The sequence below is a fragment of the Lagopus leucura genome, unplaced genomic scaffold, assembly GCF_019238085.1.
Source record: "Lagopus leucura isolate 7727_CA_CO unplaced genomic scaffold, USGS_WTPT01 Super-Scaffold_1, whole genome shotgun sequence".
In the NCBI taxonomy this organism is placed as follows: Eukaryota; Metazoa; Chordata; class Aves; order Galliformes; family Phasianidae; genus Lagopus; species Lagopus leucura.
In genome coordinates, this window is record NW_024962250.1 from 39,012,584 (window position 1) to 39,038,355 (window position 25,772).

A 25,772-nucleotide genomic window follows, 5' to 3' on the forward strand; every position below is an offset into this window, starting at 1 on the left:
CCATTCCCCCTTGTCCTATCCTGAGCACACCAGATTGTTTTTCACTCCATGTAAGAAGGAAATTTTTCTCTCAGGGTGGTGACTACTATCCTACTCCTACTATCCAATCTATCCTGCTCCTGGAGGATGAAGGTTCTCAAGCAGTAGTGAGTGCTAAGCACAGCCGAAACATGTTTTATGTATTAAATGCAAAATGAGAGGGAAAATTCTCTTTACGAACCTCCGAGTGCAGTTTTATCATTTTTCTTTCCCAGAAGAAAACGTTCAGCAGCACTTTTTCTAAAAGAGCTCAGCAAGAGCACCTCACAACAACCACATCCTCAGGACTCCTGGTGCCCCTTGCTGTGACAGCAGAGCATTGAGCAGAGCAGCATCACTGGTAATGGGCAGAGAGAGGAGTGGGGAGGGACAGTAACTGCAGAACGCTTTCATCCATCCTTTCAAACCTACTCATTAAACCAGAGGGCACTTGACCTACATATTTTCATAATATGCACAGCAGATTATCTGGAAGGGGAAACAACACACTGCAAGCTTATTTTTCACTTTATTCCCATATCACATGTAATCTAGCCATAAAAAGTTACTGGAGTGCATTATGAAGCTGTTACTGTCAGAATCTGCACGCCAATTATTTAAGAGTTTAATGCAACAGCCACCCCAAATGTTAAATGCTTTATCATAGAGTGATAGAATGGCTTGGGTTGGAAGGGACCTCAAGGATCAGAAACCAACCCCCCGCCACAGGCAGGGCCACCAACCTCCACATTTCACAGCAGCCCAGGCTGCCCAGGGCCCCATCCAACCTGGCCTTCAACACCTCCAGGGATGGACGGGGCATCACAGCCTCTCTGGGCAGCTGTTCCAGCACCTCACCACTCTCACAGCAAAGAACTATTAAAGAACTTTATACCCCTGGCAACTCAGAATCTTGGAACTCTCTTCCAGCCCAGCAGTTTCACAGCAATTCACACAGAGGCCACATCAGACACACTGCCTTTGCCCTGGTTACACCTAACTGCACACCCCACAAGCAGACACCCAGCTCCACGTATCGATCGCAGTTGCTGTGAAAAGCACTTCATTACAACCACGCTCCCTATTTTAAATGTAAGGGTTCCTCACCCACACAGAGCACGCAGCATACACTCAGCATAACAAACTATTGATAGAATGACTGCAGCAAAGGTTGAGCATCAATCAGAGCCAGATCTTGCTGACCACACCAAGCACTGAGCTCTCTTTGGGCCTTTCTGCTCAGCGTTCAGCTGTGCGCACAGAGCTATGTTAACCTCCTATCAAGGAACCATCTCACTCCAAGTCTTCAGCTGGGCTTCATAAAACAGCATTCCAAGACCACACCAGCTCATTAACTGGCAGTAAATTAGGTTTAAATGCAGTGATGCTTCATGAGAAAAGGTTATAACTGCTTGCTTCCTCCCTTTGGCTGTGAGTTCCCCATTGTAGGAGCAAGGTGAGCGTGGTATCTAAGACTAATGCAGCAACAAAACACCAAAAAAAAGAGAGTGCATAAGCAGCAAACCATCACACTGCATAAATGTGAACCCTGGTCTGTCACTGAAATGGGATTAAACATCCTTACTACTCAAAGTTTTCATTTTAAAGAAGAAATAATTTCTATATATTTCACAGAATGTCTTGGGTTGGAAAGGACCTCAAGAACCTACCTTTCAATCTTAACTGTCCTTCAAATATGTTTTGATGCATTATCTGAGAAGCTACACAGATAATACATGAAGTTATGTACCTGCATCAAGCATTACTCAGCACTCTCTCCTTCCTGATAACAAAGGTCAAGAAAGTCGAAGCTGAGGCAAACCCTGAAGCACTGAACAGACTTAGAGGCAGCTCCAGTTTGTGAACTTTCACTACTGCTAAAGGCTCAATTAACAAAGCCAGCCCTAAATGCAGACAGGGCTATGCACAATCCACAAACAGTTCTGGCTAGGACATTTCCTTGCGGAAGACTTCCTAGACTTCAAAGCAACGAGTATGTGAATCATTGCAGCAGTACAGAAAAACGACTCTGCAGATGTTCCCTGAGTGCTTGGCAGAAAAATTACTGCGGGACAACAGCTGACACGAGGCTCCACAAAATGTCAAGCAGCCACTGCTCCAGTTCCTTCTGGAGTTGCTTTCAGCTGGAGCAAGATCTACTATCAAAGCAGCTGCGTTGCCACAACCCACCCTACACACTTGATCTCCACTGTCCCTACCTCTGAGCACTGTTGTACACTGTTTTAACCAAGGCACAGTGGTTTGCTCAGAGCAGTGTCAGGCAGGATTGTTAGACTTACAGCTACAAGCAAGACTTTCTGGATATCAGATCTTATACACTAACAGTCTGCCATCGACGCTATAGCTAAACACAAGCTAAAAAAGAAAGGATTACTGGTTCATGAAAGCTGTAATGTTTGCTTGTTGAGGCAAAACCATCATTTCTCAGCATTTGCATAGCCTGCAATCCTACCTGAGGCAAATGTACTTCTTGCTACATTCCAAAACCTTTTCTTCCCCCCAGAGATTTGTTTGAAGCCATGCAATCCTTTGGCCTAGGATGCTGCCTCTGTATTCCTGTTTTAAAGTATGCATTTTAGTGCTTCTAAGGTTAAACACAGTCAGCTCCACTGTCACAAAATAAAACAGTTACCACCTTACCACCTACATCCAGAAAAGCCTCAGCACATCAATTCATCCCTCTTGTCATTCGTACCTGGTGCTCATACACACCTCCCTACAAGCACGCTCACCGTTATGCTTCACGTTGAATCAGACAATTTTCTACCCATATCAGTGCTTCACATCAGAATTTTATAACTGGGGGGCACAGCCATAAAATGAGGCAAACTGGAATCGAAGCAGCAACAGAACGTACACTGATACTGGTACAGAGCGGGTAATCCCAGAGCAGTAAGGATTAGAAATAAAGCCTGAACGCTACGGTTTGTACGGGAGGGGCAGGCTGAACTATGAGGGTTTTGTGATGTTCCTCACACCCACTCCTTAAGAAAAAGCCTTGTGAACTTGAACATCTGGAATTAAACCCCCACAGCAAACAGGAAGAAAGGCATTCTGCCAAAGGATTTAACTGTCGGATCGTAAAGGAGTTTTGTTCAACAGCCAGTATCGGAACTGAATACTCTGTAGGTCAAATAAAGAGCGCCTACTCCTGTTTAAAGAGCCATCTATCCAAATTTTAACACAGCCATTTTCATATCCATTGATTTTAAGCTGCAAATCTTTTCCGTCAAGATCCAATATTCTTCAGAAAACGACTGAAACGCTTTCATTATTTTTTTTCTCCAAAAATCCGTAAAAATATTTTACACAGCGAAAGCCATAAAAACAGCTTACAAAATATACGAAAGATCCATCACATCATCTAATAGCAGTGCATTACACAGTTATTTAACAGAAAAACGCTTCTGGAGCAAGGTTTTCAATGACTGAATGGGGCTACTGCGACTCAGGCAGATTTTTCACCAACTACTTGAGGCTGTAAGCAAATGCACACATCCAAAGGAATTCAGATGCACAACTTCCCTCAACAATCCTTCTGTCTAATTTCTAAGAAGAAAAGGGAAAAAAAAGCTTCTTGGGAACTTTTGTGTTTTTGTATGCAATACAATCATAGAATAACTGGGGTTGGAAGGGACCTCAAGGATCATCAAGCTCCATCCCCCACCACCAACATCACAGCAATACTCTAAACTCCAGCAATTACACGTTAGTACAGTACGAAGAGACTAAAACTTAACTTTAAAGGACAAATATTTATCAAGGAAAATATGCTTAGACCTTCTCAGTTGCGGTTAAGGCTGTAACTGTGACATTGTAAGGAAATAGGGCCGTCTCCAGCAATAAATTGCAAACACTGTTTTGACTTGTATTTTATTTATTATGCTACAACAGCAACCGAGCCATTTTTGTAATTAAATACCAAAGAAGAGCATTTGAGAAAGCTCTGAGGGGGAGGGAGAAGTTAGGAAGAACATTAAGAGCTATTATAAGTTTTGCAATGCAGCTTTCCAAAGCTGGTTTTTCATTTGGAACAAAACAAGAGCAGCTGCCCATGCTGAAGCAAGGTCAGCTTTGTTCCTGCCTGCCTCCCACCTGGACCACCAAGGCACTGCCTCATTGCTGACCCTCAGCAGCGGAAGATTCTTTGGTGGGCTGAAATAGAGAGAAAATGGTGCTCGAGACTGAATGTCAGCATATGGAAACAAGGAGCAAAGCGTTTCTGGGCTCCTCAGTTGATTGCGTGAAGTTTTTAATACAGTATTCACTATGAACCACAAAGTCCCACCCAAAGTTGATGGGGGCATCCTGCAGTCCCTGTCTTCTTTAGTATTTCCTCCAAACCTACTCTGGTAGGAAATTAAACAACTATAACGTCTGAATATATGAAATACATAGCTATCAAAAGTGCAACCGAGATAAATCCTATCTAGAGAAATTAACCCATGATGACTGAAGACTTCTGGACCATTCACACGCTTTACTGGCAGACAGAAAAACTTTTATTTTAGTAACACTCAGCGAGCATTCCCAAACATCAAGCTGAAAAACCACACCTCTCCCTCACCTTCTCTCAACCACATCATCTCCTTAATTACTTCTTTGCCTTAATAACCTCTCCTGGAATTCTGGATTCTGAAGGAGACTGCACGTCAAGCAGACGCATAGCCAAAATACTGTGAAGGAAATACCTTCAAAGAGAGGTTGGTTGTTTACCTGTATGATCAGCTTACGTCCATCCAACCCTCCACCCAGTGAGAGACTCCAAGCAAAACTACCAGAGAACCAGTTGTGGGGCAAAAAGCTCCCAGGCTCAACACTTAAGCAAAAGATTGAAGGATGGCTTTCCCCAAGTACAGCAGCAAGACTGAAATGTGAAGAGAACATCTAGAATTGAACACTGATTGCCAGCAGCGTGCCCCTATTGCCAAGGAGGCCAACGGCAGGAGTGGTGAAGGGATTGTCCTCTTGGACGTGACACTGGTGAGACTGAGTTTTAGGTCCCTCACTACAAACAGGGCATGGAGATGCTTGAATGCATGAAGAAAAAAGCACTGAAGCTGATGAAGAGTGTTCGAGTTATGAAGAGGGGCTGAGGGAGCTGGAGCTGCTCCACCTGGAGAATAGGAGGTTTGAGGAGACCTCTTCACTGTGCACATGTGTATAGAGATCGCTGAAAAGAGGGGTTGGTCTTTTCTCATATGAGATGTGACGAAACAACATCAAGTTGTGCCAGGGAAGGTATATACTGGACACTAGGAAGAATTTTTTTTGGAGAGGGTGGTCAAGCTAGAATGGGTTGCTCAGGGAAATGGTGGAATCTTCATCTTTGGAGGTATTTAAGAAGTGTGTGAACACTACTTAAGAGGCTGATGGGCACAGTTTAGTGCTTGGACTTGGGTTAGATTGATGGTTGGATCTTGTTCCCAAAGGCAGCATCCAAGGCCAAGAAAGGAGCTCTTCAGTGAAAGCCCAGCCCAAGGAAAATCACCATTCAAACACTGGCCCCATTCACCTGAGCAAACAGTCAAACATGAGGCTAGCAGAGTGAGATTCCTAAAGGGAAAATGAAAATCCAACTCCAATAAACCAAATCAAGGTTTTCATGGTGACAGCAAGCAATACTCCTGCTTGCCTGGTGATATCTAAAAGCAGGGGAGAGATCATTTTTCATTCCCTGACTATGGTAAACTCAGCATAGGAGAGATCGCTCAGAGCTCACACTGATGTATGTAGTTGGAGAAGAACTCAGTACTGTACAACTAAGCAAGCTGGCAGTGTTAGGCCTATAATTAGCTTCCTCAAGTCAAAGTGATAGGCATCTGCTCTTACTGAATTAGAAGGCCAAAGTATATATTACCACACGCATTATCTCACACGAGGCATCTGCAGAGTCCTGAACTTCCTGAAGTACTGGCAGAATCACAATGGACAGGAGACATGTGCAAAACTTAAAAGACAAGTCTGTACACAACACATGGTCTTGCAGGGAGGTCACGTAAGTACAGGGTATGACAGAGTCAATGGTTAGAAAAGCTTGTTTTCATAGAAGGGCAGCTCATTGGACAATCCCAAAAGATAACCATCTTGTGGAAGCAAATCCTTAGTGTTAAAATGTTCTGAATTGTTCCTATGAAATCCAAACATGATAATGCCTTCTTTACAAAAAAGCCCTGAAGTGCTGGGAGCATCCAGTGAACACAAAGCATCACTATAAGCATTTTGCTATAGGTACATCCTTCCAGAAGAGGTTATCCAAATGAAGGAGGTTATCCATTTTCTCCCTAAAATCTTCGTGAGATGTTTGGTATGGAGTGTAAGCAGAATCCCAAAGTGAAGTAGCCCTGCATCTTCAATAAATCATGAACACTTTCCAGAGACCTACAAACAGCAGAACAGGAATCCTGTAGCCTCACAAGTCACTCTCTCCCTATTACTTAGTGAGCAGATGAAATTAATTACTCTTTATGCATGTATCATAAAGCACCCTTCTAAAACAAGTGCTTAAATTTTGTTCTCACCATCAACAAAAATCTCAAAGAACTCTGAAAATTAAGTATTTTCCTATTTTTAAGAACAGAAGTAGCAGTGCTTTGCTTCTTTGAAAAGCTCCTGGTAGCCTATGAGGCTTGAATTGCTTCCTGTGTTTTCAGAACAACTGCTCCACTCAACAACCCCTTAAAACATAAGAGTCTCATCTACTGTTTGAGGCAGTTCCAGCTCCAGTGCCCCAGGACAGTTGTTCCACACAGCTCTAAGTAAATACCACCTTATTTTTCCAAAATACAATGCTCCATCTATTTCAGATTGTTTCCCCTTATAGGACAATACAGTTTGGGATACTAAAGAAAACATTTGGCTGCATATTGCCCTTTCACCTAGAACGCAACAGCAGATTTTTATCGCATTTAAGGCTCTCACTTATTAATACCAACTTGCAATGATGCATTAAACCCAGAGCAAGTTCAAAGAGAAGTAACCTGTGTTCAGTTTTGGGCCCCTCGCTTACAAGAAGGGCACTGAGGCCCTGTAGTGCAATCAAAGAAGGGGAACAAAGCCGTAAAGGTTCTGGAGCACAAGTCATATGGGGAAGGGCTGACAGAACTGGGATCGTTCAATCTGAAGGAGTTTCAAGAGATCTTACTGCTCTCTACACCTTCCTTATAGGAGGCTGCAGCATGATGGGGTTAGCCTCTTCTCCCAGGTAACTTGATACAGGACATGAGTTGAGATAGGACATGAGGTACTGGCCTCAAGCTGCACCAAGGGAGGTTCAGGTTGGATTTCAGGGAGAAATTTCTTTTCTTCTAAGAAAGTGTTATCAGTCACTGGAACAGGCTGCCCAGGGAGGTGGTGGGGTCACCATCCCTGGAAGTGTTCAAGAATAGTGCTGATATGGCACTGAGGGACACATGCAATGGGTTGATGGTTGGACTTCATGATCTTAGAGGTCTTTGCCAACCTTAATGATTATATGATTACCCAGTCCATGCAATTTCACTTGATCCAAAATAAGCACTAAGTTACCCCTTAACCTTCAGGAAGACAAGACCAGCCGAGTTCTCAAGCACTCGTAAAACCAAATCCAGTTTATTCAGGACTCTTATTTGCCTTGAACAAGCATGTAACAAAAGAGATTCACCACTACACTAGACGGCCCCAACTTTCTGTTCTACATCCGAGATGAGCAGACAGAACATACAGAAACTAGTTAAACAGGAAGAAGTTGGTGTCAAACAAGTTGTCTTTTATTGAGTGGCTCTGCTTCTTGCAGTGCAAAGCTGCAAAACCCTATAGGTAGCTTCTTAACGTGATCCTTGCACACAGCACACCTTCCTCTGCCTCCAAAAGATAGTTGAATTCAAGTATACTCTGCTCCAAATATCAATTTACAGCAGATGTTGTTTAAACAGTTTACAAGGAAAGCATTTTCTGATCTTCTGTCTACCTTCTGAAGGAAAAGCATGAAAGCAAAAACAAAATGTTATAAAAAAATAATTGTGGTCTTCAGCAGTTTAATTCCCCTTCCTTTTCTGAACATCTGTTTTTTGTTAGAAAACACTGCAAAGTGATTTTCAGAAATCTTTGACACGCATTCTGCTCAGTATGACCCAAAAGCTTAGGAAGAACATCAAACCAATTGACAGTTGTTATTTATTAAGCAATACAAATGAAATTGGTATAGCCATTTTCTTCCACTCTACCATTCCCTACTATCTGGGAGAGCAAAGGGGTAGGGACACAGCATGGTATGAAGATTTCATTTAATAGAAAAGGACATTTAACAGCAAGGAAACCATTAAGCAGATGAGCCAGGGACTCTGCACAACTCGGGACTCTCAAGACATGTATGCAATTAAGTTACTTGAGAACAAATTAGTGTCCCAAAAGCTGGTTACACAATAAATAAGCCCAACAAGAAATAAGAAAGCCACTCACAGGACACTGACAGCACCCTCCTTCCAGCAGCCAAGCTCTACAGCACTCATCTAGAAGGAGCACCAAAAGCTCCACAAGGATTTTCAGCCTTTCTACTCAAAATTCATCTCGTACATGAAAGCAGACACAAGAACTTGCATTAGATAAGCAATCACAAGGATCCTATACTTTCATTTTCTCTAGCCGCTCAAAGCACAAATCGCAGCTCTCTCTCCTGACCTAATAACTACTTGCATAGCTGCCTTTTATTCTTTTGCAGTAGCAGCATGAAACTTGATGGGAGCTGCAGGAACCCAGCCAGGGACTATACAAGCTGCTGTTGTGATAGCACAAGGCAGAAGCCAGCTCGGCAGGTAACTGGATTTCAAGTCAGAAAGATCTTCTCCAGTCAGCTTGAAACAATGATTTCAGAGGGAGGGAAAAGTACGTTGTCTTCATCTACGACAGGTTGCCAAAGGAAATCTTTTATCCTAAGACAGACAGACAAAAAAAAAATAACGAAATCAAGAAGCCCTTTCACAAAAAGCTATTACGGTCAGATTTTTTTGTTGCACTCTACAGCAGTTCCAAAGCCATTTGCAATCTTCTACCAATTCAGCATTAATATCCGCCAAGAAAGAAGCACTTAGGTATCAAAACACAACATCCACTTGTTAGAAAGGAGCATTTCTAGTATTTGCTTGTTATATTGTACTGCCCATACAATGAAGCGCTTTTGCAGATCTCAACTGCAAGTAAGCTAACTCAGCAGCATCCTACACACTGCTACAATAGAGTTTATTCATGTTTTCAGAGTACTTCCATGGAATCCTGGAGGGCTAATGCCACCCCCTTAACTCTTGTATACAATTCAGGTTTCCAAATCGCATACTTCATGCAACTTAAATGCACATTGAGCCATTTATTCTTTTTATCCTAACCTACACGACCATGAAAGCGGTTCCAAAGCGTTAGGAACTCAAAGAAACCCTAAATGTATAAATACCTACAGTCGTGGGCAATTACATCATTTGACCATTCAGCATCACATTGTTAGTGCCCACTGCCAGCAACAGGACAGGGGAAGATCTCTCCTATGGCTCCCCCCAAAAGAACTCCAACTGGCAGATTCCAACAGGGCCTTACTGTTGGCTGCAATGAGGAGGAAAGAGCAGCAAAGATCCACCTGTGCTTGAACAGAAGGAAAGCTAACAGCCCACTGAACCAACAGATGGGATGTATATGGGAAGATGAACATCTCTGCGTGGCAAAAATTGGGATCATACAGCCTGATTTACACAGGGCACATTCACCCACTTAAGATCTGTAAAAACACTCTGCCTCAAACACTGTTCTACAGAGATATTAAGCTGTTTATGTTTTTCAGTGAGAGAAATCTATCCCTTCCCCTTCCAGATACGTGCAATTATTTTTTCTGAGTAAATAAGCATCCCTCTCCCTACCAAAAAAGGGAACACAACCCCACACCAAGAAACCTCCTGAACCCATCATTCTTAGGCCTTAAGATCCACATTCATCAGAAAACTTCTGCATAAGCAAAGCCTGTGCCTGGGTCTGCTGGTATCCAATACTAGATTTACTACTGCACATGAAAGCAACAGTTAAACTAAACCAACGCAACTTCTAACACAATTAAAGGTTAGCTGTAAATAGCTCTAACATCTTGAAAATAAAAACTTGGCAATCCTAGCTATGTCATGATGAACTATGAGATTGTACCTAAGGTTCAAGTAGTGTAGTCAGAGGAAAGCTGTTATCACTTGATCAACAACTGGTGAGAGACTTCATTAGGAGTTCCAGGTCAATCCAAGTAATGACCTTTCTAAGTAAAACCCGGATGTAGAACTGGAGAGGTAAGGATACACTTTCTTTAAATATCAATTTTGACCCTGCTGGGAAAAGTCCGTCTCAAATGAATGGCCTCAGTTCTGTGAAATGTGGACAGGACAATTCCCTGCATGGTGTCTAAGCATGGAGTTAATAAAACAAGTCTTGAAGTCAGGTGCATAACGTTGAAGAGATGTATGCATATTTTAAGTGTAATCTGAAAAACCTGTGACTCTTAACCTCATGAAATGCTTTCTTTTGGAATATACCCATTAATAGGCCAAACAATTGTGGAGGTGCCAAAGAAGGTAATTTAGAAGGCAGAGAGGCAAAGAAAAGCAGCACTTTGGGGGGAGGGAGCAAAAGGCACTGATTCACATGCAATTATCTCAGCTAGATTTGCTACTGAAACCATTGCTGCTCCAGCTGTCCTTGACACCTGCACATAGCTGGGACAACAGAACATGACAAGCATCCTCTCATGACCTACTGCAGTTTTCAGGCTCACACACCAACTTCAAATCAGTGACAGTTGTGGTTCTTGAGCTGCTGCATTAATGGAGTTGCACAAAACCAATGTGGCACCTTATTCAAGCATCCATGCCACAGCAGCAACAAAACAGATGAAGACAGTCAGTGCCTCACTCACCACCAAAAAAGCATCAGCACCTGAGAGTAAAGAAACTTCCTTCTACTTAGAGACTCATTTCACATGGTGATGAACAAGCAAAATAAAACAACTTGTATCTGAAAAGTTGCAAGGGAGGAAACTTGTAATATCCTGTGCACTACAAGTTCCCACTGTTTTTCCTTCCCTGAGAATTAAACTGAAAGATTCAGAGCAGAAGGAAAATGTTGAGGTCAAGTTGCATATTATTTTCCAAGAACAAAGCTCTCTGTATTCTCTACCTCCCAGTATTTCTGGGATCATTTACAGAAGCTGCATGCAGAAGCCATTCCCGGCAAAAAAGATTTAGGATATTGATGGTGTCAGAAAAGCCTAGAAAGTGTTTTAGAATGTAAATGGCCTTCCAGTGCATTCAAAAGTGCCCTGAAATTCACTGCATCACTGTTCTGGCACGCATACACAAAAGTTCTTTTATAAGGGTTCAGAGAAAGCGCAGAAGAATACATTCAACCTGACACATCTACCTGAATCCAGATCCTCAAAGAGAAGACCTTAACATCTCAGACCCTGTGCTATCTTTATAAGGGCATTAATTTGTACAGCATATATCTGCACTACCGTAACAGCGCTGATAAACATGAACCAGACACCTCGCCATGTGTGTCAGGCCTATAAATATTATCAAAGTCAAAGGCCAAAATACTATCTAAAGCCCAAATGCTTAAAACTACCTCTTACAAAGTGTATGTTTGCATTAATTATGTAAAACACTTCTTTTTTGCATTTATTAAATTTTTAAAAACAGACCAATGTTCCCAGTGTACATGCAGACACTACAGATCAATGTATATTCTGATATTTTAGAAGGAAGTTTTTCCCCCAGAGGGTGGTGAGGCACTGGCACAGGTTGCCCAAGGAGGCTGTGGATGCCCCATCCCTGCAGGCATTCAAGGCCAGGCTGGATGTGGCTCTGGGCAGCCTGGGCTGCTGGTTGGCGACCTGCACACAGCAGGGGGTTGGAGCTGGATGAGCACTGTGCTCCTTTGCAACCCAGACCATTCTATGATTCTATTCTGTATGTTTAGGTGTATGCTACTCTACGTAGCACAAAAGAAAACTCCTATGTATTAAACAATTCTCTAAGTTAGAAAGCACACTTCAGAGAACAGTAGCTGGTGCCCCCATCAGCTGATATTAACGGTAAGAAGGTATGCTTCACAAAAGTATGCATTTTTGAGTGTAACCACTCAGTATTCACCTCATTTGGCCAGAACTTGACACTCTTTCCTTCTGATACCAAGTATTTAGAGAGGAGGTAAGATGTCTTTTCATTGCTTCAGATATATTCTACCAGCAGAACCTTAACACAGACAGTTTTACATACATGGCTATGATAATATACTCATTGAAATGCTGTTCTTCCTCTGTCTATACCAGACCTCAGATGAAAACATGCACTGCATATGAAAGACTCACAGGGATCTCCAAGGTTTTTTTTGTTTGCTTTGTTTTACACCATCCCAGTTCTCCATCCATCTTTGTTTTACACCATCCTCTTCTCGTGAAGAGGAAACACATACTTGTTCATACATGATCTTACATTCCAGTGAAAAATAAATGTACTTCTTGGATATGCATTCCATGACTGCCATGTGTTTCAGATAAGGCAGTCAGCTTTCTGAATAAGGACAGAAGGGTCAGATTAACTCATACCTGAGGTTAAAGACTACTTTAAATAAGTAACTGGATTACAGATCCATATCTCTAGAAAGAAAATCCACTACAGACTTTCCAAAGCAAGTATCTGACTACCAGAGAACAAACCAGCAGCAAGATGAATCAGGTAGCTGGGATACAACCCAAGAACACCAGAAAACAGGATCTGCCTCTGTTATGTACCTTGGATGCTTGAGGAGTAGAAATCACGTGAACAGTGCTGGGCTTAACTCCATTTGCTTTAGGTCGCTTATAAAGGGCGAATCTGCTTTTCCTGCGTCCTCTGTCACCATTAGGGAGGGAGCCATTATACCTGGAATTGAACAAAAAAAGAGACTGTCAAAGCATCAGCAGTTTGAAACACAGAAAAGGAAAGCAGCAATTTGGTCACAGTACCCTGATGATTTCGAACACGTGGCTAAAAAACAAGGCACAGTCATACTAAGCTTTGCCACCTAAATTACTACAGGCATTCAAATGCTCCTTTCTTGCCAATGGTTGATGACCTTATTAAAGAGGAATAAAGCTTCAACTACACATGAAACAATGAGCTGTTCAGCAACAGAAATAGTTATTGGCCCTTAGAATTAAAGGAATTCTGAAGAACAAGCTCCAGAACCTTTTGTTTCATTTCATGACATGGCGAGTTGGGAAAACGTCTTTGCACTGCTATTTGCTTCCCACAGATCATGCAAGAAGGGAGAAGACGAGAGAGAAAAGGAGAAATTTGGGAGAAGCTGGGGAAAAAAAATGCAGTTTTAACTCCAGTCACATAGAATGGTTTTTTAATTTATTAAATGAAGCCTCTAGGAGTAGATTTATTATTAAGAAAAAAGGACATGTGCTTTTTGATTCATGTGAATCTATCTGAAGACTAGTTAATGACTGCCTTTATCAGGTGTAACCCAGTAACCTTCAGTCATTCTTTCATCTCTCACAAGACAGAAACGCAATGGGTAAGTTATTAAGAGGAGCACTGAGCCTCACGAGGATAATTCCTTCCCCAGGGAAGGAAGGAACTGCAAGTTTCTTTGCAATCCCTGGGCAATGAAATCACATTTCCCCCTCCCCAAAGATTTAGGAAGGGTAAATGCTTCTCATCACAGCGCCTCCACCTGTCACATTCCTGATAGCTTTCAGCTGGTCTGTGCTCCCAGGACTTGGCTTTACTGCAGATGCCTCTTTCACACCTGATCTTCAGGCCCTTCTCTGAAGACCTACAGCTGCAATTCCACTTACAGATTTATGCAGTTTTACTGGTGAAGTCTATTCTACCTACTGGATCACCTATTTCTCTCCAGCAGTCTTTATGATTAAAAGCTAACAGGAAAACCACCTGAAAAGAAGGTTTAAAGGGGACCGACCCCCTAGAAATGAAATGAGGCCCAAGAATTAGAAGTCCTTATCTATTTAGGGATGCACCTCGAAGCAGTCCAGCTCTATATCCACCACACCATCTGCAGATCTGAAATAGTTTGTCTGTAGCCCTACAGAAGCCAAGCTAATGGTCACTCACTGCTCAGGCTGTAAGAGCAATCCTACAGCTGCCAACTAGGAAAAGCAAGACAGTAGCCCAGAATCATTTTTCATAAGATTACCATTCGGCACACATAACCAACCAAGTTTGCCTTACAAGAAAACATGCTTGGGGAGTTTTTTTTGTTTTGTTTTTGTATATATTTTTCCCCCCCCCAAAAAAAGATGGGAAAAGTGAGGCAGACAAGGACACACAGCCTGCTTGCTAAAGCCCTGGAGCCCAGCCTTGCAGAAGCCCTACTTACAGCATCCAACAGATACCTGACAGCTCTATGGAAAATAGCTTCAGCTACACATGGGCAGTACCTGGGGACGTGAGACCTGAACTACAGCACTGCTGAACATTCCTAAGCAGATAACAGATTTGAGATTATGCTCTCAAATTTAAGCGCTCTCAAACATAAAGCCAGACGTGAGGACTGCTTTTGATAAAGAGTCCCAGAGAGCCATGAGAAGTTCAGAGCTTTGGGCTGGGTTACAGCTCAACTTGTTCTGCCACTCCTGTTTTCACAGGGAAGATCACTTTGTCTCTCTGAAATATTAACAAAGATTCCCCAACACAGCAAAAAACAAACAAAAAAACACTAACAGAAACAAACTACTCAGTTCACACCAAGACTATTTGTTTTTGGAAGCTTGTTAACTCTGTGCAAGGAGAGTAGAGCTCAACACAGCTGATCCTAATCCCTAAAGACTGATTCCATATATCCATGACCCACAGGAAATGAATACAAGCCCTCAAAGTGTGAGTGATTTGATTCTGCAGATCCAGTCTTTTTGGATACTGAGACAGGAGGTTTAGGTTGGATATTAGGAGGAGGTTTTTCCCCCAGAGGGTGGTGAGGCACTGGCACAGGTTGCCCAAGGAGGCTGTGGATGCCCCATCCCTGCAGGCATTCAAGGCCAGGCTGGATGTGGCTCTGGGCAGCCTGGGCTGCTGGTTGGTGACCTGCACACAGCAGGGGGTTGGAGCTGGATGAGCACTCTGCTCCTTTGCAAGCCAGGCCATTCTAGGATTGTAAGTACTGTCTTTCAGTGAAACTATTACCACGATTATGTCTGTACCTTTCCTAATGACAACATTCCTCCTGCATGGATTTGTGCTTGAAAACCCAAAAAAACCAACAACCCCTGAAGAAATCATGTGAGTAGCATCCTTACTGGCTTTACACTCTGCAATTACATTTGCTGTGCTGGTACCATTGTTAAGCAGTCCTGATTTTATGCAGTTTTGCTGAAAGTCAAAACCAGACTTGGCATGGTTAACTTGTTTGGCTTTTCTCATGGTCGCAGAACAATCAGCTGCAAAGGCCACTTGACTTCACTACAGGGTTTTTTCTTCCCCACCCTTGCTCAGAATTTAAACAGTTTTTAAACAAGAAAAGAAAGAAGCCACTCCAGGTTAAAGGCCTCTTGGAACCTAAATAGAAAGGAAATGCAAGCAAAATGAAAGCTTAATTCATCCATCCTGATTAGCACTGACAAGTTTTCACCAAGGTTTTCTTTGTGCCAATTTCTTCATTTCCTTTATATGAAAGGGCAGGAGGATTTGAGTATGCACAACAGCAAAAACTAATTACAGACTCTTAAGTTTTATTCTGATTGGATACTAGTGAGAAGCAATAGGACAATCGCAAGGCATTCCTATGCATTTCACAGGGAGGAAAACAGCATCAGATTGGAGCCTTTTCTCCCCACAGCCAACAGATGCAGCCCAGTACATTTTCCAAGTGCCTCTCAGAGGCAGCAGCACCAGGACAATCAGCATTATGAACCTCTCAGGATAATTATCTCCGTTGATAGCGCTGTTCCTTGCAAATAAGGGAGTGGTGCTGGCATTTCTCTAACTAACAAAGCCAGTTTCCAACAGATTTACATCAAACAGTTGAGGACTTTGGTATACCAAATGACATGCAAACTGCAGTAAGTTTTTCCCAGGGTTGGGGTATGTCATGGAAGCTTCTGCTTTGCTGCTTGGAAAGCAAGACTAACCAGTAATGCTTCCACTGGCCAAAAAGGAACAGCCTGACTTCATTTTCCTCACTATTGCTGACAGCTCCACTGCAGACACTGTATGTTCAAAGGCCATCCCATGCACAGGCTACCATTCCATCTCACAGACTCAGCTTTGAGCAGGCAACAGATGTTAGAATGGCTCTAATTTATGAGAAGAAAGCACGACTTTCCTGCGCTGAACAACAAAGCCACAAAAGCATTAGTGACAGCTTTCATTATGAGGTCAGACTTGAGTGAATTTTTTCCTTTTAAGTCCATTCTGATGCCATATTTGGTATCACACAGTAGTATATGCTCAGCACATACCAGAAGTCAGTCTGGGCTTACAGCACGCTTTTTACCATCACTGAACCAGTGTGGGCCAACACCGCTGCCAAAAGCAGCAGTCCCACCCTTCATTTGCTATTTTGTCCCTGCCCCAGTGCAGCTTCTCTCCCTGGTTCACATGCACTGGAAATAAAACCAGATTTATGCTTTAAATTTAGTTTAAACCACATCAATTCCTTGCTCTCTGGTTCACTGCAAGGCCACAGAAGCATTTTTATCAGCAACAAGGGGAAAAAATGGCACAGAGGACGGGAGAAAAATTCCTTTGGCAGCATTGCAAGCCTGCATTATGGTATCTACAACATTATAAGTCTAAAGATATATTATTTGCCTTGGCAATAACCAACCGCAGGTTTTCACAACTATAGACTAAAGCCCTGAGTAGCTGGAAAGCCCTATTGTGCTGAAGCATCCAATTTTTCCTTTCTTGAACACAGATTAAACGGGGAAAAAAATCCACATGCTTGTTTACATAAACACAAACAGCTTCAATATTGACTGCAAGATATATGAGCTTACAACTCCTTTTAGGTAATTCCACTGAGAGTATTTCACATTCTGAACAGTACCCTCTTCTATCACACAGAAACATTCATTCTGAACACAGAAATGCTGTATTACTTCATAGGATCATTTGAGTTGGAAAAGATCTCCAAAGGTCACCTAGCTCAACTCCCTGCAATGGGCAGGGACGTTCACGGCAGTGAGCACCTTAGCAAAGCATACAGTTACTTGCTGGTCACTGAATGACAAAATACAGCTTGACAGAACTTCAGAAAGTCACCTTGTCTATCTTCAACTTGAAGACCCATTCCAAAGCATCCTCGATATTCCTGCTTCAGCCTGGAAAGCCCACTCCTCACTGCCTTACAGACAGCATGCTGCATACCTTCAGCAGTTGCATCCTAGGATTTCAGCATCTTTTGTGTTAAAACTCTCACCCATGCATTCAACAAGGGAGACTCCAGTCAAAGCAAGGTTCCTGCACTTCCTGTCAATAACCTCTGCTCATGCTAGAAGATTTCATTCCCATTTGATTTTTGTTTCTTTCTAAAGAAAAGGATTTTAAGTTAAGGCTACTTCAGTTACTGCTGTAAGTTCTTGTTACTATGCCTTTAGCAACAAGTAACTCACGGGTAAGCAAAGAACTTCCATCCTTAGTTTAACAAGAGCCACTGCTCCACAACCATGGCTCTTGGGTCATCGCGAATGAGAGGCCCAGTCTCACCCCAGACTCTGTTGGTGAAGATCTCTCCAGGCAGAAGTGCTTCCTGATCACCACACCAGCAGTACAGGTTAACAAAACAGTCTTCCTGTTGAGCAAGAAAATCCAAACCAGCAAGTTTGGAAGTCCCAAATAATCTCATCTCTTTCCCCAATTAAGGCAATGTTTTTGCATCTGTGAGCTTGATTATCCCTGAGAAAGGCATGTTGGCATAGTTAGTTGTGGCTAAATCAGCATCTTTTCCCCCCCTAAGATAAATATTTGTTCCTATAACTTGCATTTGGGAAGCCATTTTACACCTGTAAACACCTTACAATGCATTCCCTTCTGCGGGGCTTTCAAAATATCCAGTGTGCTCACCACAAGCATCTCTTCCCCAGCATCGTGCCTTAGCAGAGCTGCCTCATTGACTGCCACCTGTACAGTCCCAGAGCCTTCAAACAGAGAAATGCAGTCTAATCTGGCAGCTCCTTCAATTCTTGGGTAGACCATCAGTAAAGGCCGAGTTGGCATGACTTGATAGTGACTAGAGGCAAGAGTTTTACTTGTCAAACAGATTATTTGAAAAGCCTGGTACAGATATGGGCCCCTACAAATGCTCTTCTACTACACTCCAAAAGTTCACTCCTAATTGCTCTTGTCTCCTAAGATCTGAGCAGACACCTTGACCAAAAGCTATATGCCAGCCCGATTGTGTTTGTATGGTCAAATACAGCCAGCCCCTCTTACAGATCAGGATAAGTGTGGCTATTCACGCCATGGAGAAAGTTTCTCAAAGCCTCCTGCAACACATCAGATAAGCTAGAACCTCTATCCCACGGTACATGGATAAACTTGAACCTTATCTCCTGAAAACACTGCACGAAGTCACACGTGAAACAGCGAGGTTCTCTGGGGTGAACTCACTTCTCCTTCACCATTCTGAAGAAGAACCAGTTGTTCTCCTGGTTCCCATCCCTGGCTGAGGCAAGGAGCCTGCTTCTGGCTGCTGCGACCTCCTCCTGATTTGCCATGCAAGGAGCTGCCATGCTGTGGTTCACATTAATTCACAGGCTGGCTGCTGAGCCAATACTCCACACATCCCCATCCACCATCAGCAGGAGGACTCTGTAATTGTAGCAGCTAGAACATAATTAAAAAACCTGTTTAGTTCTATTTAGGACAATATTTAGACATCCTCCTGCAAGTTGAGCTTACATAATACAGACAATCCAGGAAGATGCACACCTGATCTGTACGCATTTCTACCTCTAGGAAAAGATGCTACTGGCTTGCAAATACCATGTTAATCATATAGTGCAAATAAAGGAAATTAAAAGCAGTTCTTACACTTCCAGTTTCTTTCCAAATTCCCAAGCCTCTCTGTTACCCTCCCACACACTGCTATGGGAAATAATTTAACAGAGCAAGTAAATGCAGAAGCAAAGAGGTAAAAGCAATGCGTCTCCAAGTGAGGAATGCAGGTGTGGCGCTTCATCACTACAACTTCTTGTAACATATGAAGACTGAATCCCACCAGAAACCTAGTTTTGAGACTTGTGCAAGCCATCTGCCATTTCTTCTGCAGAAGGGGGATCTCAATACTGAAACTTCTTATCGCTCCAACCAAGCCTTGCTTGCATGTGGTTTGCTATTTGTCCTAGATTGGAAAACACTGTTACTTTTACTCTTGCGAAAGCAAAGATAGAAGCCCTTTGTCACAGCTTCTGCAAGACAAAAGTCTCTGTAGAAAACTCAATTGATACTACAACCTTGGTTTAACTATTAAAGGAGAATCTTCAACTGCACTTATTACCAACAACAAGGAATTTTGCATTTCAAGAAGCAGCAACTGAAGATATTTGCTGCACAGGCTTCTGTAAGACACCTCCACACACAGCACAGGAGTTTGACTGAATGCTCACACACCTCACAAGCATGCTGATGTGGAGTACCAGAGCCTGATGATGAGCTTCAATTAAAGCAGCCTGACAGTTTCAAACAACTTATTAGCTGAAAACCTACACAGACATCCCAGTTAAATACTACAGCCAGAGCCAGTACGAGTGAAGTCACACCCACAACATGCATTTCTCAGAAGTCATCCATAATCACTTGATTAATGGGGAAAAAGAGCAGCTATCTTTAAAGGGAAAAAAAACACACCACAAAAAACCCACAAATTTAAGACAGTATTACCCAATTATAACATAATGCACTACAAGAGCATTCAAATGCAAAAGGTTTTCTTTTTGGAAAGCAAAGGGTAAGAGAATCAGTTTTTCACACAATGACTTCCTTGACAATCCTTATTTCCAGCATTTTCCTGCTACCACCCAGCACTCATCTAACAAGGAGGCAATTTTGTTCAGTGCTTTAAGCCCATCTTCAAAGCTGTCAACTGAAACCATTCACCAGAGCATCAAACCAGCAATGCTAGAGCACAGCAAAACACAGGGTACACACTAATTAAGTTCATTTCAAAGCATGCTTCTTCACTAGCTACAAGAGCTTGAAAGGTGGTGAAAGCACAACGTTTAGAGAATCCTCTTTCCAACCCCAAATCTCTCATATTAGAAAGCACCCAGATGAATAGCAGTTCCTAACTACAACCTAGCCAAACACCACTGAAATTATTCAACACAGCATTTTGTTAAAATGAATACAAATAGCTTTTGCTGTGTTGAAAACAAGTCAGATGAACACAAAGTCTCACTCAAAGCAAAGTACGACGCATAGCTGGGTTTGGAGAGAAGCAACAGATGCAAAAGCAGGAGACTGCACATCCAAAACACAGTAGACTTTTAGCATCCACACGTTTCAATACGGAAACAATTTATGGGCCTCTCAAGCAGCAGATCAAAAACAGCTGGGAGTTTTTCAAAAACTAAGATAAATGAGACCTTATCCAGTGCAAGGGGACTGGAGATCCTGTGACACACCTGCCCTGCCACACCAAGCACATTCCCAGCCTATCTGGGCTTCATACCGACTCGAAGGTGAAAAAGCAAACTGTCCAAATTGACAGCTGAGGAATGAATAGGAACACCACCATCTGATGCCTGAAGCTTCACTACATTTATCATTATAGAAAAAAATGCATTGGATCCAAAGGATCATCTGGTCTATTAAAACAAACGCACGACTCAAACAAATCATTTTCTCAGCTGCCAAGTGCTTTCTTTAACACGCTATCAAGGACTATTTGACTGCTCACATTTTTATAAACTGAAGTGGTAGCTGCCTTATTATTTCAGTTCTCCTCCAAATACGAGCAGCTGGAATATCTTTGTGATTGCACAGACAAGTAGTTCCAGGGTCTGTTGCTTACAGTATTTTCTAACACTCAAGCATGACAAGAATCTTTTTAGGTTCCTTCCAATAACATTAAGCATGGAGAAAGAAAACTTACATCCATTTTGTGAACATAGGTGATCTCAGAGGCAAAGTACTCAATAGAAAGTGAGGCACTTAAGTCCAGAGAACATCAGGAAGCAGTGCAGCGTTACACCCAGAACAGCCAGAAAGGAAGCGAGCAAAGCCCATTCTTTGCTAGAAGTGTGTATATGTACCCTATTAAGAAAAACAAACAACAGAAACACCCTACAGGAGAAGTCAGTTCTTTAAATCTGGTTATGAGGAATTATCTCAAACCTACTGCATCAGTGGAGGTTTGCAAGTATTGTTGCACAGCTGACTGTTCCCTCCACAAGTCTTGATATATCAGAAATTATCAGTGCAGTAATCCAGAGAACTAGTCTGGGATCTGTACCATTTCTGATGGCAAAGTATATCAGCTTTACACTGCTCTGCAAAAATTCTTGATCTCTTGTTCTTCCCTCAAGAGAACTTCCCAAGGTGTTACAAGAAATAAACTCAACTTCTCAACAACTCAACTTCTATACCAGCGTGATCTCAGAAGACAATCCCATAAATATTTAGGAGTTACAATGAATTTGCATACACTTATTGAGAATGACTCATATCATAGAATGGCCTGGGTTGGAAAGGATCACAATGTTCATCCACTTCCAACCCCTGCTGTGTGCAGGTCACCAACCAGCAGCCCAGGCTGCCCAGAGCCACATCCAGCCTGGCCTTGAATGCCTGCAGGGATGGGGCATCCACAGCCTCCTTGGCAAAACATGACCTGAAGTCACATAAATGATGTATGCCTGAAGCTTCTCCTTTCTAGGAGCTCAGAGATTCCAGCCTCCAGAAGATTCCCACTCTACAGCTTTCTGTAACCCCATCAGTGCCTGCTTGAACAAGAGCTCTGCAGTACCAGCACCCAGATGGGAAGGCGCTCCACTCTCACTGATGCACAGTCAGCCACAAGCAAGACTGCTCACACACAGAAACAAGCACAGAAACAAGCACAGAAACCTTAAAGCCACACAGCAGGCTCACCAGCAGTCAAATTCGTTGGAGGATCAAAGTTCTCCCATAGCTCACAACGTGAATCCCAATGGTCTATAGAACTGAAACCAAGTTTAAAGCCATACATAGTTGTCTCAATCTCCTTCCTCCCACCCTCACCCCCTCCCCCCCCTTTTTTTTTTTTTAAATCCAGTACCCACAGTTAGTCAGCACACCAGTACAATTCTTGTTCACTAGCTTCTGCAAAACAAGCCACACCATGTGTTTGTCTCTAAATATCTACATTCCTTTGATTTTGAAGGCAAGGGAGCACCATGCATCAAACTGAACCAAGAAAACAGGACCTGTTTCAAGCACTATCTCCCAAAGTACAGGCTATAACTCCAAACAGTATTACAGGAGTTACAAGCAGCATTTGCAAGCCAAACGGAAAAGCAACTGCACAAGTAGAGCTGATGATGAAACTGCAGTTGAAAGTAGCTTCCCCAGCAAAGCACATCTGACAAGAGCTAGTTCAGACACACAGAAATCAAGTAACACATTAAGCTGACTGGCTCAGGAGATTCCCTGTCACCCTCATCAGCTTTTATACTTGACATCCCAACGGGGCACCAGGGCCATAAGATGCTGTTTTCAACTGAACAGAGGAGCATGTGATGCTAACAAATGCCTCATTACACTGCTCTGCTAGCAGATGAGGACGTACAAATACATATATTATAATATATATAATATATTTAATACCTATATATAATCATACATTTGTAAAAGTTCAGGTATCTGCAGAACATATGTATATGTACACCTTTTCTCCCTTGCCTACCTAAACAGGCTGCATGCATATTAGAGCAAACAAAGAGCATATTCCTTCGTTACCCTGTCAGTACTCTGGCATTATACTTGTAAAACCCTATCTGTTTTAATTCCTGTTAGCTATTCTACTTTCCTCTACAGCTCTATCAAAAGCAGAGGGAAGATCTTTGGCATTTGTTTCTGTTACACAGAAGTCTCCTGTAAGAGATGCCATCACTCTACCACCTCAGGAGGTAGGAGAAGATGATTAAGAAAAAGTACAGAAATACATTGCATCAGCCTGTTTTAACATCTTATGTCTCTAAAACTTTCAAGTGCATCTTTTGGAAAGGCCCACTATAACATAACAAGCCTAAAGTCTACTAGAGAAATATTCACATCTGGGCAAATCCCAAACAACCTTCTCCTTCTGGATTTTTGGGCTGATTTACAGCCACTGGGAAAGTGTGACTTCTACCCTCTGAGAAAACTAAAGGCTTATATTAAGTAACACAAAATGCCAATCTGGGTTTTGAAATGAGCTCGTACACAAGAAGAAGAATCACGAGGCTGCAGAACTACAGGGGACGTTATCTGGAATTCCCAAGACGAAGTTTCAGACTGCCTCTGAAAAGCTGGTTTTCTAGGAAAAACAGACACTGATTCTTCCAGGATGTCTTTTCCACTGAAAAAGCAGAGAAAAGCTGACATAGCAGAAGTATGCATCACAGTAACTCAGTTCTATACACAGACAATCACAGCATGGCCTGGGTTGGAAAGGATCACAACGCTCATCCAGCTCCAACCCCCTGCTGTGTGCAGGTCACCAACCAGCAGCCCAGGCTGCCCAGAGCCACATCCAGCCTGGCCTTGAATGCCTGCAGGGATGGGGCATCCACAGCCTCCTTGGGCAACCTGTGCCAGTGCCTCACCGCACAACACTTAAGGTTTTTCTAGTAACCTACTCACTGTCAGCTACTTCCACCCAAAGGCATTTCGCTCCCTTCCATTTACAACACAATGAACACATTTACTATACTCAGATTTTCTTCACAGCCACCTGGGTCAGGCCCTAAGACACAGCCCTGGCTGCCTGCAGGGATCACAGCACTTCTGCACCCAGAGCTCCTCAGTCTGGTTAGCAGCAGTGACAGCACATCTGTGTTTGTTCCCATTCACTCAAGGCTGACATCGCACAATTATTACAAGCAGTAGAGGTGAAGCCACAGTAGTGACAAAGAGAAGAATCAAAAGCAAGGAACTTCATAAGCTAAAGAGCCAGCAAAGCATGATTTCCTCTGGGCAACATGACTTGCAGTTGGATCCCTTCTTTGTCTACTAAGGTGACAGCTCCAATTGAACAACTTCTGCAGCTGCGAGGCAATCACAGTCACGTGGATTCCCTGATGTCTAACGAAGCAGGGGGAGTGGTGGGCTGATTTATGTCACCGAGTCTCCTCAATAGAGCACAAACAGCATCGAGAGGCTGTGGAATAAAAATCAGTTCAATGACATCCTTCATTTCCAGTTACAGACTACAGCCTCACCTGCCACTACCTCTTTCAGTAAATCACTGAGCATTCATCAGAGGCAGATGGAAAACGACTGCAACGCAGAGCCAACAGTGCCAGCAGGTTGAGGATGTGGTGTCCTCCAGCAATGAGACTGCCTCGGCAGCAGGGGAGCAGCAGCCATCTTGCACACTGCCTCCATCTGTCTGGGTCAGCATCCTGATCCTGCCTATACCCCATGGCTGCCCATCACAGTCTAAAGGAGGCATCAGACCCTTGAACAGTCTGTCCCATTGCACCTAAACACTACCAGGCACTTTTTCAGCCAGAGGGTGGTGAGGCACTGGCACAGGTTGCCCAAGGAGGCTGTGGATGCCCCATCCCTGCAGGCATTCAAGGCCAGGCTGGATGTGGCTCTGGGCAGCCTGGGCTGCTGGTTGGCGACCTGCACACAGCAGGGGCTTGGAGCTGGATGAGCATTTTCTGAATATTAAAAAGCATCATACATGTGTGCAAGCCACTGATTTCCTCATTTAATTGTTCTGCTGCCTTCACTTATGCACAACAAACTGATTTTTAATGCGTTTCTCCAACCCAACACAGAGCATCTCACTTTTCACCATGCAACATATTCATAGCAAACTTCATCAATTCACAAAACCGAGACGGCTGTTTCTTCTCAACTGCCATCTCTGCCCAAAACTTACAAGTCAGCCAATATTCTTTTCTGGCTGGGATCTGAATAGAGCCTGCAGTTGGAATCCAGCCAACCCAAAATCCAGTTCCTTCCTTCCTGCCTGCCTGCACTGGCTACAGAATGCCCAGAGGAGAAAGAACAAATCACTTTTGCCACAGAAAGATCTGCTTACCCTTTAACAAAGTATTATTTTTACACACTGCTGAGAGATTTCCAGTAGGTAAAGCTTTAACATAAACTTCTTGGAGAAGACTGGTCTAAGGTGCAAAGTAGCAATACATGATCAGAGGCCAATTCCTGAAGTCACATTGCATATAATAAACCTTGAGCTTGACTAAGACCCTGCTAATCACTTAAACTCCCGCTATGCTTACAAAAGGTACTGTACTTTATATTTTGTAGTCTTCCTGAATCCTTAAATGGAAAGGTATTTGCTATATTACACCAGCCCCTGCACACTGGAAACTCACAACTTGAGTGCTATATATCTAGTTTTACTGCAAGCATTACAGCTGGAAATGTGATTGTGCAACCAAAGAGACAAAGCAGGGCTGAGCCAGCAATGTAACAGCATTTTGTGCTCCAGTGCTGAAAGTAAGGCACAAAACAGAAGTCAAACATTAAAGCTCTTCTGCTCTGACAGCAAAGAGATTGTGAAAA

The 25,772-nt window shown here is 42.9% G+C and overlaps 1 protein-coding gene across 1 annotated transcript in view; it reads right to left on the reverse strand.

The window, feature by feature from the left end:
- The window catches only part of PELI2 (pellino E3 ubiquitin protein ligase family member 2), a 65,317-nt gene that overhangs the window by 29,745 nt on the left and 9,800 nt on the right, over positions 1–25,772 (reverse strand). The window contains exon 2 of the mRNA XM_042869451.1: positions 12,833–12,962. Within this exon, the coding sequence (XP_042725385.1) occupies positions 12,833–12,962 (130 nt within the window). The remainder of the gene's footprint in view (positions 1–12,832; positions 12,963–25,772) is intronic.